The sequence below is a fragment of the Notamacropus eugenii genome, chromosome 6 (assembly GCF_028372415.1).
Source record: "Notamacropus eugenii isolate mMacEug1 chromosome 6, mMacEug1.pri_v2, whole genome shotgun sequence".
In the NCBI taxonomy this organism is placed as follows: domain Eukaryota; kingdom Metazoa; phylum Chordata; class Mammalia; order Diprotodontia; family Macropodidae; genus Notamacropus; species Notamacropus eugenii.
The window spans coordinates 236,056,247-236,072,095 of NC_092877.1; the positions used below are offsets into that span (position 1 = coordinate 236,056,247).

Genomic DNA, 15,849 nt, shown 5'->3' on the forward strand with positions numbered 1-15,849 from the left:
GAGTAGGCCAGGAAAATCCTTCCATAAGAAACAAAACCTAATATGTGCTCTGTAAGGTACAGAAGCAATCAAGAGATGGGGGAATACTTATTCAAAGTCACCAAGGCCAGAGATAGAATGCCAACTATTGGGGAAAGCTCATCAGCTAGTGTATTTCAAACACAAAGTTTATAAAGGGAGAGTACATAAAATAAGATTGGGAAGGTAGTTGGGAACCAGTCTGTGACATGTCTAAAATACCAGAGAGAAGAGTTTATATTCTACACTAAAAGAGGAGCCAATAACTGATTTGGGGTAGGTTGAAATGTATATTTCAGAACTATAAATTTGATCTCTCTGTGGAAGCTGACTTGGAAAGTAGATGAATCAGAGATACGGAGATCAGTGAAATGTCTACTCTAATCGATTAAGTGGGAGGTGACGAGTTCCTCTACTAGAGTTGAAGTAGTAGCAATGGAGAGAAGGTGATGGATGCAAAAAATGCTGCGGATTTATAACATGGAAAATGATTGGAGGTGAGAATTAAAGGGAAGAGAAAAGTCAAGAATTGCAAAAAGGTTGTGAACTTGGTTGACTAAAAATTTCCAGCGCCATTAACAGAAATGGGAAAGTATGTATGAGGAATGAACTTACAATGACTTCTGTTTGGGACATGTGAATTTGAGATATCTATAGAATATTCAGGTAGAGATGTCCAACAGGTAGAAAGCAATATGGGAACGGAGGTCAAGATAGAACTCAGAGCTGAAAATATAGATTTGGGAGTCTTGCATGGAAATGATCACTGAACCTGTGAGAACTGATGGTATTATAAAGGAAAATATTAAAAGAAAAGAAGAACATTCCAGGTAGAAATGGAGGGAATAAACACATTTAGATGTCCAGAGGAGGATATCCCAGTGACTAAGAAGGGGTAGGCAGACAAGTAAGAGGAGATGTGAGGAGATAGAAGTGTGCAAGCAGCCAGGAGAAGACAGATGCTGACTGTTAAAAGCTGGAGAGAGCTCTAGAAAAGGAGTGAGGAAAGTTGAATGGATTTAACAGGTGATAAATGATGACAAAGGGCAAACAAGCAGTTCACAGAGAAAAAAAAAACCTTAGAAAACTTATATGAACTGACATAGAGGAGAAAAACAGAACCAGAAAAGAAATGCAAATACAAAAACAATAGACAGCAGTATATTTTTAAATCTACATGCCAAATAGATGTAATTGCTAAACTTTGCCTTAGAGAAAAGTTGTTGTTGTTCAAATGGATTTCTGTTCCTTCATTGATGAAGAATATTGCCCATGTCAGACATGGTTGATAAACTGTTTTATTTTGCTGAAAAGCTTTATTTTCCCTTCCTTTTTTAAACTGTTCAAAATAATATTTCAATAGGGAAGGGAGAATTGTACTCGGAAAATAATATGATATAAAAATGATAAAGTATCAGTGAACTTAAGATAAAAAGGGAAAGATCATAGGGAGCCTAGGAGACAACAGTTTGAAGCAACTGTAGGATTGTAAATTAGACTGCCAGAGACTTACAGTTGAGTGGGAGGTGAAAATGGGGGCAAATAGTGTAAGGAACACTTGTTTTAGGAGGTTAGTTGTGAAACAGGTATGTAAGTTAACAGTGTAAAGGATGACAGAGTCACAAGAAGGGTTATATTTTTAAGAACAGGAAAGATATGGATATGTTTCTAGGTGGTGGGGAAGGAAATGGTGAATAAGGAGATTTTTGAAAAGGAAGATGAAAATCTAATTCACAACGCATGCCCATCTTATTTCCTCACAGTATGACACAGAAGTTCACTTCTGTTTACATTTGGAAATCACCTCAGATTAATTCGTAACATTTGAACTGTCATCAGATATAGAGTCTTCCAGTAGACTGAGTCAGTTTCAATAACTTTACTGAAATGGTGACATATGCACATTCTGTAAAGACTGCTTCTGTGTCTGAAGATTTATATCATTCCACATGAAGTGGATAGGTTTTATGCCATAGGTCAATTTTGTATTACTGTTCGTTTCTGATTTAACGGCATGTTACCAGTTATACTTTAAGATCATTTTTATTGTTCATTTCTCCTGAAATTATATGAGGCTGTATTCTTTTTAAAAGAATGACAAATGTTCAAGTGATTGAAGGTGATGGGGCATTAATTATGATATAAATGTATATATACAGTTATGTATACACACATACACATATATGCACATACATACATGCATACACATATAGTACATACACATATATCAGACTGACACAGTATCAGCATTCGCTAATGGAAATTCATGGATGAAGCAGAACCATCTTACTATGTTCTTTAATGGAAATTCTTGTTTTAGACGATATAATCTAAATCTCATAAAAGAGGACCTTAAAATGGTCAGAAAGTTATCAGATTTAATTTACCATGGATTTATAGCCTGGAATATATTTCAATATACTTTAGCATGAGTAAAGAGATTTTAGAAGCCAAGGTTTTTCACTGTGGCTGGATTTATCTAAGCTTTTTTCTCCCCCTTAAATATTTCATAAACTGCAGGGTATAGCCTGCGCTAATCTAAACAGGCAGTATTAAATCTGTTATTGAAGCAGTTAGCCAAGTTCCACATTTTTCCCCTATCTAGGCAAAAGAATGAATGTCAGTGGATTTGAATGTTGTTATAGCTTTTGCTGTTCTTTCTGATGGAACTTGGAATATGCCCCCAACACCTTCGTAATAGACATGAAAGAGTTCTCAAAAAAAGTCACTTGAACTTAATTCAATATTTACAACCTACCTAAATGTTAGCTGCTATTAGTATGGTTGCACTTAAATCATCAAAAAACGATGACATTCCACTGTCTGAACACAAACTCTGATGATTCCATCAGTGCCTATGGCTCACCTCTCCTAAAGTTATTCTTCATAAAGAATTGTATGATGACCTCAAATCCTGCTGTCTGTTAATGCTTTCCTTGTCCATTCATTACTTCTATTTTGACTTCACTTTCTCTTTCTATCCTATAGTTAAATCAGTTCAATTCAACACTGTGTTCTCCTTTTGAAAACTTGCCCCCTTGCCCTATCATCATTCATACCTTGCCAAAACCCAACCCTGGGTTAGTTACTCCCACTGTTCATCACCTCCATTTCTACTCAAGTGTTGCTAAACAATCAGTCAGTCAGCAAATATTTGCTATGTGCCAGCTTAGAGGAAGCTAAACACAAAGGGATTTATTAAGTGTTTGTTAAGTACAAAACAAAAGTAGAGGAAACTGTCCAACCAAGCTGTTGTGTAGAGGACAAATGTCTAATCTAACCTCAACTGGGCTCTCCTGGCAGCAAGATAATCCTTTTCCTTCTCCCTAATTGATTCCCATTGCCCACAGAGGCTGTTTCCAAAATTTTTTCTTCTCCAAATTCCAACAACACCCTTTTCCTCATGCTTTAAGTTGAGGACTTTGTATTTTACTTTTCAGAGAAAATTGAGTTGTTTCCCTCTGAACTCCTTGGTTCTCCCAATTGAATTTTTACTTTTTTATTTTGGAGCCTCACTGTCCCTTTTGGTGAGAACTCACCCTGTTACCCTTTGATGTCCAACCCAACCATCAGAACAGGTTTCATTGTTATCTTCCTGTGATAGAAATGTGCAATTATTCCCTCTTTACTACCTTCTCTAGGAACTCTAAACAAATCAATACTACTAATGCTTTTAAAAAGGGTGTATCAATCCATGATCCTGTGACAGCTGATTACAGGTTCTCTTCTCTCACAATACTACTTTGTTTGGTGTTCTTATCAACTCCCATTGATTCAGTTATCACTTTTATACAATTGATTTACTCTACCTCTCTTGACCTCCACCCTCACATTTTCACCTACCTATGGAATATCTCAGGGCAAGTGGGTGGCATAGTGAATAGAGTGCCTACAATCACAAAGATTCATCTTCCTGAGTTCAAATCCAGCATGTGACCATGGGCAAGTCACTTAACACTACCTCGGTTTCCCTATCTGTAAAATGACTTAGAGAAGAAAGTGGCAAACCACTCCAGTATCTTTGCCAAGAAAGCTGCAAATGGGGTCACAAAGAGTCAAACATGATTGAAATGACTGAATGAAAACAACATGGAATATCTTGACCTGTATGTCTCATAAACATCCTAAACTCAACTTGCCCAAATCTGAACTCACTAACTCCTCCCTAAATCCCCTCATTTCCCTGATATTTTTGAGAGCACTGCTCATCCTTCCAGGGAACCCATGATTGCAACTTCATTGAAATGCTAAACTCCTCACTCAATCTATCCCTGCCCCTAAGTCCAATCAGTTGTCAAGTTCATTTCATTTTACCTTTTAACATCTCTTGTATAGGTCCCCTTCTTTCCTCTAATACTGGTACCTCCCTTGTACAGGCCCTCCTCACATTATGCTTAGATTATTACAATGGTCTGTTGGTTGAACTCCCTGCCTCAAGTCTCTCCCTACTCGAGTACATCCTCCATTCTGTCAAATTAATTTTTCTAAAGTGTAGATTTAAGTCAGTACCGCTCCCTACCCTGATTCATTCAACCCAAGTGACTCCTTATTACCTATAAGACCAAATATAAAATCCTCTGTTTGGTTTTTAAAGTCCATCATAATCTAGTACCTCCCTTTTTACCTTCCCAGTCTTGGTACACATTCTCTCCAATCCAGCAATATGTACTCCTTTCTATTCCCCTCACAGGACATTCTATCTGCTGACATTGTGTATTTTCACATGCTTCCCCCATGCTTATAATTCTCTCTTCTTATCTCTGTTTCCTGACTTCTTTGATTCCCTTCAGGTACCAGCTAAAACCCCAGCTTCTGTAAGAACTCCTTCCAGTCAATCAATAAACATTTATTAAGTACCTACTGTATATCAGGCACTGTGCTAATTCTGGGAGTACAAAAGGAGTAAAGGGTAGTTCTTGCTATTATGGATCTTAAAAAATAGTAGAGAAGACAACAAGCAGACAAATGTGTGCCAACTAGGTATGTACAGAGTAAACAGAATGTAAATAAGAGAAGTGAGACACTAAAATTAAGATGATTTGGGAAAGACTTCTTATAGAAAATATGATTTCAATTGAGACTTGAAGGAAGCCAAATGATCCAGTAGGCAGAGATGAGGAGGGATTACATTTTAGGCACTGAGGTCAATCAACCAGAGAAAATGTCTAGAGCCAAGAGATGGGTATTTTAGGATGGCAAGAAGACCACTGTCGTTATATTGAAGAATATCTAGCAGGAATAAGGTGCAAAAAACTGGAAAGGTACGAAGAGGTGGGTTATGAAGGTTTTGAGTTTAAAGGTAGGCTTTGAACTCCAAACAGAGGATTATTTCATTTGATTCTAGAGGTAATAGGGAGGCACTAGAATTTGAATCGTGTTGTAAAAGGGTCAGAACACTGCTTTAAGAAAGATCACTTTGACCCAGCAATATCATTTCTAGGTCTGTATCCCAAAGAGATCAAACAAATTGGAAGAAGACCCACCTGTACAAAAATATTGATAGCAGCTCTTTTTGTGGTGGCAAAGAACTGGAAATTGAGGGAATGTCCATCAGTTGGTGAATGGTTGAACAAGTTGTGGTGTGTGAATGTAATGGAATACTATTGTGCCATAAGAAATGATGAACAGTTGAATTTCAGAAAAAGCTGGAAGACTTATATGAATGATGCTGAGTGAAGTGAGCAGAACCAGGAAAACACCGTAGACAGTAACAGCCACATTGTATGATCCCTACTTTGATAGGCTTATCTCTTCTTATAGATGCAATTATCTAAGACAGTTCCAAAAGACTCATGATGGAAAATGCTATTCACATCCAGAAAGAGAACTATGGAGTCTGAATGCAGATGAAAGCATATTATCTGTGCTCTCTCTCTCTCTCTCTCTCTCTGTTTTTGTTTCTTCTTATGGTTTCTCTTATACTTCTTTACAACATGAATAATGTGAAAATCTGCCTGTGTTCATTCTTCATTTTTGAAGAAGACTATGACATCAGAGAAATGATGACATGACTTGCACTTGACTTTGTTTTAAGTGAGGGAGGGCTGTGCAAGGTCATCTAGACGGCTCAGGATCCAGTGACCAGATATTCATCAGGATGACTGAAGAAGGCCCAGGAGGCAATGGAAAATCTTGGCCTATTCAGGTACTCACTTAGAAGAAGGTAACACCCATTGAGTGAACAGGCCTCTTTAAGAAGTAATCAGGGAATGGCCCCTTTAATGAGCCAAAAAAAAAAGTCAATCAAGCTGGGAGGGAAGAGCAACAGTTACTATTGATAATCACTATGAAGCCAGGAGGTTTACCAAAAAAGTCATTGAGTGGAGTTTGGGCAGGAACCTATTATTGTGCAAGGTATGGGCTTCAGAGTGCAGTGTGTTTAAGGTTTTGAGGAAGGAAGGGAGGGAGGAAGGAAATAAAGAAAGAAAGAAATCTGGTATGTAAACCCCAAGTTAACTGGGTGTCCTCTGGCCATCCAAATTTACCCCTGGAGAGGAGAAGGAAGGGGTGGGGCAGGAGGGAGCGAATGAGCTGAGTCTGGGTCTCCAACAAACACAGAATGTGAAAATAGGTTTAATATGAACATACATGATGAGCCTATATTAATTTACATGCTACCTTGGGGTAGGGGAGGGGAGAGAAGGGGAGAAAATTTGGAACTCAAAATCTTATGGAAGTGAATGTTGAAAAATAATTAAGAAAGTTTAAAAAAAAAGAACTTGTTAGAGAGTTGAGGGCAAAATAGGGCTGGCCAGATGTCACACTAATGGAACCAGGGACCTAGGAATAAGCATAGGTCTAAGGATAAGATCTGAGTCTAGAACAGAGAAGTAACTATGACTATACTTTAAGGGCTAAAAATAAGGTTCTATTTCTAGTCATCAGAATTCAAAATTCTACCCATTCTCAGTTGAACAAATGTGTGTTATTAATCAAATAAAATTAATAACTTGAAGGTTAAAAAAAAGAAAAATTACTTTAATGGCTGAATGTAGAATGTAGTAGAGCAGAGAAAGACTTGAGGCAGGCACACCTATAAGCAGTTTATTTAATAGTCCAGGTACAAGGTGAGAGAGACCTGCATCAGAGTAGAGGCAGCACCAGAGGAGAGAAGGGGACTTATTCTGGAGATGTTTGTTGCAAGGATGATATCAACAAGGCTCCACAACAGATTGAATATGGTGGTGAGAGTGAGAACTTAAGGATAACAGATTGCAAACCTGAGTGACTGGAAGGATGTTGGTGGCCTTGTGGGTAACTGGGAAATTAAGAAGGAGTGAGGGTTCAGGAGGAAAGATAATGGATTTGGTTTTGGACACTTTGAATTTAAAATGTCTACCGGATATCTAGCTTGAGAAGTCTTAAAGGCATTTGGAGATTCAAGAATGGGAGGTCAACAGAGAGGTATGGCCAGTATAGATAGATTTCAGAAAGTAGCATAGAAATGGTAATTAAATCTATGAGAGTTGAAGATCAAGTGAAGTAGTATAGATGGAGAAGAAATGAATGCCCAGTAGAGAACCTAATGGGACACCCATGGTTAGAGGGCATGATCTGCAGATGTACCCATTAAAATAGGAGAACCAGGAAAGAGTGATGTTCTGAAAATCTAGAGAAAAGAGAGTCTTCGAGAAGAGGGTGAAAAACAGCCTCAAAGGCTACAGAGAGGAGGAGGAGGAGAATGAGTAAGGAAACACCACTGGATTCTTTGGAGAGAGCAATTTTCATGGAACAAGGGCAGAATATGCATTGTAAGGAATTAAGAGAATGACTGGAGAGAGAGTGGAGGCACCAATTACAAACATCCCTTTCAAAGAGGTTAGCCAACTAGGATGGACAGAAGAGATATGGAATGATAGTTATTGGGGATGAAAGGATCAATGCAGGGATTTTTTGAAGATGGGGGAGATAAGGTCATGTTTGTAGGTAAGAAGCAATGTAGGAAAGTACCAGGCAGACAGGAAGAGATTGACAGCGATAGAAAATAGATGATAGAAAGGACAGTCTGTTGGAGATGACAGGATGGAAGGGATCTCTAGGGTTAGCCCTGGTAAGAAGTAATGCCACCATGTTAAATAAGATAATATTTTTAAAGCACTCTGAAAACTTTAAAGTGCTACATCAATACTACTTATTTTTGTGTTGTTATAGTACTTGATGATTGTTGACTGATGGCTTGATTGCTGAAGTGAGATACTTTTTGAAATTTTAGGAGAAATTTATCCAGTCTTCTATTTCATGCAATTTAGAGTTATCCACATATTTCTAACCCTTTGGGAAAATCCTTTGTTTCCCAAAATTGAATTTTTAAAAAAATGTGTAAAAGAGGGATAGAAAAAAGGCAAATCCAAGCCTTACCCTCATATCTGATTACTTATATTCCTAAAAGGCTACCTGTTGATTTGCTTTAGGATTTCCTTGCTTAAGCTGGAAATTCATGTCAGAGAATGCTTCTGCTATTACTAGGTAACCTATCTACACACACACACACACACACACACACACACACACACAGACACACATTGTCTGTGTATATATGTATGTATGTATCGTATATACATATATAAATATGTATTTATATACACATACATATAAATATATATATATAGAACATGCTGAAATCAAACAAATGCCATTCATTTCCTTGTCTGAATCTCAATTTGTAAAAACATCTTTAATTCATTATATATATATATGTATGTATGTATCCCAATGGTTTTATATATATTTTTAAAGGCATCTGTTTAGTCTGACCACAGGTTTATTAGTACCGATGGGCAAATTTTGCAACCTGTGATTTCCATTTCATTAGATAACACCTGATTTATCTAACTCATTTTAAAATAAAATCAGAAATCATCCAGTTGTCTATATATAGATTTATGTCATCACTTCCTATGTTTTTTATTTTTTAGATCTCCTTATACTTTGTGCCATTACTAATAGTACACTAGCTAGGTGGGCATTTTTTTTAATTGAGCAATTTTTATCTAAATAGCCTAAATTTTCATTAGTCAAAAATTAGTTGGCTATTTAAAAAAATTGACAGCAAAATCATATTAATTAAAATGAGTTTTGGTTTTGTCCAATTTAATAAAACAAAGCAAGTGATATTGGCACAGTTATCTCTCCTTATTTTGCACACTGCTCTGTGTAAGGAATGACTCATCTGCAATGCTGTGCACCAAAAAACACATAACGATATATAAATTGGGGTCCTAGATCCTGTTTCAAGTCAAAAACTGCAGAAGAGAGAAAGATGAACATTCTAAAAAAAAAAAAGTGTTGGTGACACTTTAAAATATCTCATTTCACAGATGAATTTGTCTCTCCCTCTCTCCCTTCCCCTTTTGTTATTTAATATTTTATGTTAAATATTCCACTAAGTTGCAAATCCTTGCTTACCAGTGATAACCAGTCTTGGGTAAAATGAGGTTGTTGATACAGGAATTGAATAACATAGAGAGAGAAGAAAGGTATACCATTTGTTTAATTAATAAATAAAACCCTTTTGTCCTCACTGACTTAGTTGGAATGACATTATTTTTTCCTGTGTTCTGAAATCTGATCATAGCCCTCTCTTTTGTAGCATGATACCAACAGTATATCAATGTTTAAAGCACTCATGTCATGTCAGTTATAGTCCTTTTAAAATTAAATACATAGGAAATTTAATTTTGAAATCATCCATGATTGCTCTTTGTGTACAGAAGCTAATGAGGTACATTAATTCCTTGTCATTTTAACATCTAATTTTAATCACCTGCATCATGTCATTTTATCTAAAATATAGATAAGAGTTTAGAATACATATGAAATAAAGTACATAACAGAAACATATAAATGATGCATCATTCATTGTGCTGCTATCCTGGGTCATCTCCAGTCATCCTGATGAATATCTGGTCACTGGATTCAGATGTCTCTGGAGGAGAAGTGAGGCTGGTGACCTTGCACAGCCCTCCCTCACTCAAAGCAAAGTCAAGTGCAAGTCATGTCATCATTTCTCTGATGGCATGGTCTTCTTTTGCAACGCAGGATGAACATAATAACCAAAGAATTGGAAACTGAAGGGATGTCCATCAATTGGGAAATGACTGAACAAGTATATGACTATCATGGAATACTATTGTGCTGTAAGAAATAACAAAGGAGATGGTTTCAGCAAAATCTGATAACATTTGTATGAACTGACAACAAAGTCAAGCAAGCAAAACCAGCACATTTCATAGATATTTTAAATATAATGAACTATGAAAAACTTAGTAATTCTGATCAACCCAATGACCATCCACAACTATTATGGCATCCACAATTTCATGATGAAACATGCTTTATATCTCCAGATAATCAAGAATCAAGATATCAAGAATTGATAGACTCGTAGTATAACTTAGATCATATTTTCTTTTCTTGCTTCTTTTGTTTCTTCTTTTTTTTGACAGGGTAAAGTGGGAATTTGTTTTGCATGATTATACACACACATTCACGTGTGTGTGTGTGTGTGTGTGTGTGTATTTGTAATGGTTTTTATTTTTCTTGCCTTCTCCATACCAAGGGGAGGAAAGGAGAGAATTAAGAACTAAAAATCAAGTAAAACTGCTTTCTTTTAAATGAAAGCAATTCTTCGAGGAAATTGTCATGTATAGTACTATGTATTAGATGATAAACCATGGCATTAGGGCTGCAAAGTACCTTAGAGATTTAATCCAATTCCCTCACTTTGCTGATAAGGACCTAAGATCCAGAGAAACTTACTCACACTTGGAGAGGAAACTGCCAAATCAAACTCCAAATCCAACCTTCTTTCTAATGTACCGTCCTGAGAATGATTTTGACTGGGGAAAGATCCAACTTCTCTAGAGAAGCATACATCTAGCTACTTGAAAACATTTTTGCTAATACAGCATGATAACCATCGTTAGTTTCCATTACTGCCTAATATCTTTTGTGACACGAGCCTTTAAAAACAAATATTTATGTAGGGTGCTTTGCTTTGTTTCTCTCAAGTGTTATCAATAACATATGCTCTGTTCTGTTTAAAACATGGCAACAAGCAGATTCAATTTCATTTTAAAGAGTGCTTTAAAGATGTGACTTTTGCATTAATAAATTACCACTTAGCGCACATATTTACCACTGAAAGAACTGTGAAAGCAGAGTTTATGAAGGACACTTTGATATAATTTCAAATCTAAAGGTGTGAACAATTTCATTATGTTACTGCTGGCAAAATGCTTTTCAAACACCCACACTAAGTGTATATATATGTATGTATATTTATATATATACATATATATGTATAAATATATATATAATACACATATATATATATCTTCACTTTAACTTCTAAAGTCATGTAATTTCTTTTTTTTTTGCAATGACCTAGACTTTTTATTGCTTTCTGATCACTGCTTTCTCAACTCACTGACCTTCCTTTAAGTTCTGCCATTTGAGCAGCGTCTAAACCTGCCCACATGATAAATTTAACCAATCAACTACATTTGCTTTTCCTTGCCTCACCATAGTATCTGTGCAAACATGCCATACTTAATAACTTGGCTAACCTAAGGGAATTGATGTCATGCCCTGAAGTACTATGAACATGAGATGTTTTTATATTGCTTCATATTACATTTCATTATAATTTGGTTACATTTTTATCATCTTTCTCTTTATTAATAACGGTTGTTCAAAAATGAGTTGTTTCCTCTCATCTCATTATATACTCCAGATAAAAGATAAAAATAGTAGTCTTATGTTATGACCATCTCTCTTAAACAGGTGTGACTTTCAAAACTCTTGTATTTATTTAACCTATATGCAGGAAAGAAATTATAACAACAGCAACAGATAACTCTAAAGTCTTTATCTCCACTTTAGAAATCGAGAATTATCCAAATGTCAAAGAATGGTGTCCTGAGTTTGTCCTTTCCAAAAAAAAAAAAATCTCCCATTAATTGACCAGTAAGTGAACCTTTGGTGTGGGTTAATAATCCGAATGTATAGATACTATCCAACCCCAGATTACAACGGCATTGTTGAGAAGAGGATAATTTTTTCATGGCTCAAATCCAGTTTACTTATACTAGATGTAGTAACCATAAGTATAAGTACTCATACTTATGCTATATAAGCTACTGAATTTATTCTATCTGGTGGTATGACTTACTGTCTCTCTATCATTTCTGTTTTCACATATTAAAAAAATCACACAAGCTTTGTTCTTTTACAAACATTTTCTACATGGTTGCTCTCCTGGCACTCATGATGTCCAAAATCTCGTTTTACAGCCAGATAGCCACTCTGAAACTCATGCCTCCTCAATCATCTCTGCCCCTGGGGCTCCTCCCTACCTCTGATTGGAGAGGAAATAGAGTGGACATTGCATACCTCCTCTCTGGACCTCTATGTAAAGTACCCTCATACTCCCACCTGATTGGACGATTTAATCGTTCCCCATTTCTAGGCATGCCCACTTCAGCTTCTTTTTATGTGCTGTCTTCCGTATTAGATTGTGAGCACCTTGACAGCAGGAAGTGGTTCTTGCCTTTCTTCATATCCCTAGGGCTTAGCACAATGCCTGGTACATAGTAGGATGCTCATTGACCACTGGTTCTTGACTTCATTTAGGAAAGAAAAACAAATTGGTTCAAGGCTTAGGTAAGAGCCAAAGGGACAAACATCAACATTTATATAGGACTTTAAGGTTTGCAAAGAACTTAACAAATAATATCTATTTGATGTTCACAAAAATTCTGTGCAGTAGATGCTAGTATTATCCCATTTTAGTTGCCCAAACTCTTTTAACTGGTTTAATGACCACTAAAGAATTATGGAACAACACTAGACTAGAGAAAATGTCACCATTTATGCTGTATCATTAAACAAAATATAACAGAGGAGTATAGTTCAGTTGTTATGACACGTTGCCAAGAACCACAATACGTCATTTCATTTTCTCTTGAAAGTTCTCTTCCTCTCACATAGTCTATAGACTAACATTTCCTAAGCTTGAGGTAGAAAGAATAAAAGGTATAAAAAGTGAAAGAATTATTCTATTACTTGGCACCATCACAGAATATCTATTACATATTTCCATAACAGTGCCAGTTAGATATTTTTATGTCTTTGCTTACATCTCCTATGTACTCATATTTATTTTAATATGCTAGCTTTTACCTGAATGTGTTTAATATTTGAGGGCCACCATAGCCTTTCATCTTAGCTGCTAAAATGTTACATGGGTAGACAATAATTATATCACTTGTGAGATTTAAAATACGTGATTACCAGATTAATTTAAGGAGAGAGGCAGTAGATGGACTATTTTACTGAGAACTCCCTAAAGTGGAAATTTCCTCTACCAACGCATGGTGGCAACTTCTCTACATCTTATGGCCTTAGATAGTTGTCTAAAGTTCTAAATAACTTGCTCAGGGTCAAACAAATCAGTGTGTGTGTCAGAAGGAGAATTTGTAGAACTAGGGCAAAAGGGAGAGGGGAGAGCTAATGGTGATGATAATGAGGACCAAAATAAAAATGTCTTAGACTCTCTTAAATTCCTGGCCCCTTTTCTTCTCTACTTCTAGTCTCTTTAACTTCACTTTAAGAGACAATGTGGCAGAATAGTTGATGTGCCATGCTTTGTGTTATAACCATTTGTTTTCCCATTGCATTTCTGATACTTAGCTGCACAATTGTTTGTCCTCTAAATCTCAGTTTCCCTTCAAAATAGGAATGATAAAAACTGTAGTATCTACTTTACAATATAAGCTCAAATGAGAAAAAACAATGTAAAAGCTCTTCAAATTTCAAGGTGGTATATAAAAGTCAGTTATTTTTATATTTTTATTCAAGGACTAACTCTAGTGTCACTTTTTACACAGTCTTTCCTGATCCAACAAATTGTTACTGTTTTTTCCTCTTCAAATTACCTTGTACTTATTGAACTGTGTATGTGTGGTAACACCCAGCTCTAGTTCAATAGAACATAAACTCCTTAGATTGCTGTAGATGAGATATTGTTATACAGTGAAAAGTGTCAGATTTGGAGTCAGAGGAGCAGGTTCAAAACCTTCCTCTGATGTTTACTATCTAGTTGACCTTGAACAAGTCTCTCACTCTCCTTGGGCTTCAGTTTCCTCAATTATAAAATTAGGGGAGTGGATTAGATGGTCTCTGATGTCTCTTTCAGTTCTAGGTCCTTGATCCCATAGAAAGTGCTGTATTTTTCTGGGGTTTTTTTCTTTTTCTTTTCTTCCCTCTGTGGTTTCCCCTTTCTCTGCTCCAATCTTAAGGACTGATTAATGCATCTTTATGCCATCAAAGTCACATTAGTTGTGAAAAATCAAATCCCTCAAATTTCTTCAATTTGTCAATGGCTACCTATAGAGCAGAATGCTGATAATTAAAAAGTGTGGAAATAAAATTGACGAAGTATTGTTGGTTATTAAGATTCCCAAAATATTCAATAGGAGCTTTAACTAAGTCAATCCCTATCTTTACTGAGGAAGGGAAATTCAATCACCTAAGAAGACATAAACTTGTTCAGGTTGTGATTTTTCTAAGCTAAGTAATCACACCTCCTATCTTATTGAATGATGCCCCAATATTATTGACAATTGCCTCCCATTCACACTGCTGTGGACAACACCACAGACATCATGCCAAATATGCTGAGTAATGGCATTCTGAACCAGTGCTAAGTGTGAGGAAAATAACTGTAATATAGTAAGATGGACCTCTTTGAGTTTCCATCATATCCACAGTAAACATCACATTGGTAAATTTCATCATCTTGCAAGATCCAATCAACTCCGTTACTTATATCTCATCAGTACCCTCTGCCCCTTTGATTGGAGGGTGTGGAGCTATAAGCTCCAGTGGATTAAGGATAACAGAAGTTAAATGACTTGCCCAGAGTCACACAGCTAGTGAAAGTGTCGAGTCCAAATTTTAACTCAGGTCTTCCTAACTCCAGGCCCAGTACTCCATCCATGGAGCCACTTAGCTGCCCCATGTTACTGGTATCTAAATCAAATTTCCTCATCAGAAAAATCTAAATAACACCTACTTCCCAAGGTGGTGAGATTACATTAAACAATATTTATAAAAGCCCTTCGCAATATCTTAAAGTTCTATTTAAATAAATGCTAGCTATTATTAACAATAATAAATAATATGTTCTTGACTGAACAAATGTGCAGAATTTGTAACATAAATGAATTTCAGCGATCGCTTTCATTAGCTTGCATTTATGAAAAGAAGTCTTCTCATTCACAAAACTTAAGGCAATAGCAATAAACTTATTTAAGTAACACAAATTAAAGGTTTTAGATTTTTTTAAGAAGCAGGCAGATTCCTCTATGCATGCTTATTTTTTCCTTGTGGGTGGAAGCAGCCTGATAGAATGAAAATAGTTTTAGAGTGTAGAGTTAGAGGATTTACAATCAAATCTTGACTCTACTTTCAGCTTATTTCCTCATTTATTGTTAGGTAGACTAACAATAGTGACAAGTAGTGATAAAGAGAAATTTTGGAAACAATTCTGAGCTAAGTAATGCATCAACTTATGTCAGAAAACCTTAATATATAATGATAGGAGACTTCCTCACTCTCTATCACCAGGATCAAATCTAAAATCTTTGTTTGGTTTATAAAGCCTCTCACAACCTGGTTCCTTCCTACTTTTTTCAGTCTTCTTACTCTTTACTTTTACTTCTCACTTCTTTATCCCCTTCCATATACTCTATAATCCAATAACTCTGACTTTCTGTTCCTTGCACATATCAATCCATCTTCTTACCCTATACTTTTTCACTGGCTCTT

At 36.1% G+C, this 15,849-nt stretch overlaps 1 protein-coding gene across 2 annotated transcripts in view; it reads right to left on the reverse strand.

The window, feature by feature from the left end:
- The window catches only part of GPC5 (glypican 5), a 2,038,323-nt gene that overhangs the window by 885,596 nt on the left and 1,136,878 nt on the right, over nt 1-15,849 (reverse strand). The window contains exon 8 of one of the 2 annotated variants that reach the window (XM_072622124.1): nt 4,782-10,152. The exons of the other annotated variant lie outside the window; for it this stretch is intronic. Coding sequence (XP_072478225.1) covers nt 10,145-10,152 — 8 coding nt within the window. The 3' untranslated portion in view covers nt 4,782-10,144. Of the gene's footprint in view, nt 1-4,781; nt 10,153-15,849 lie in introns of those variants that run through there. 2 annotated transcript variants of the gene reach the window in all.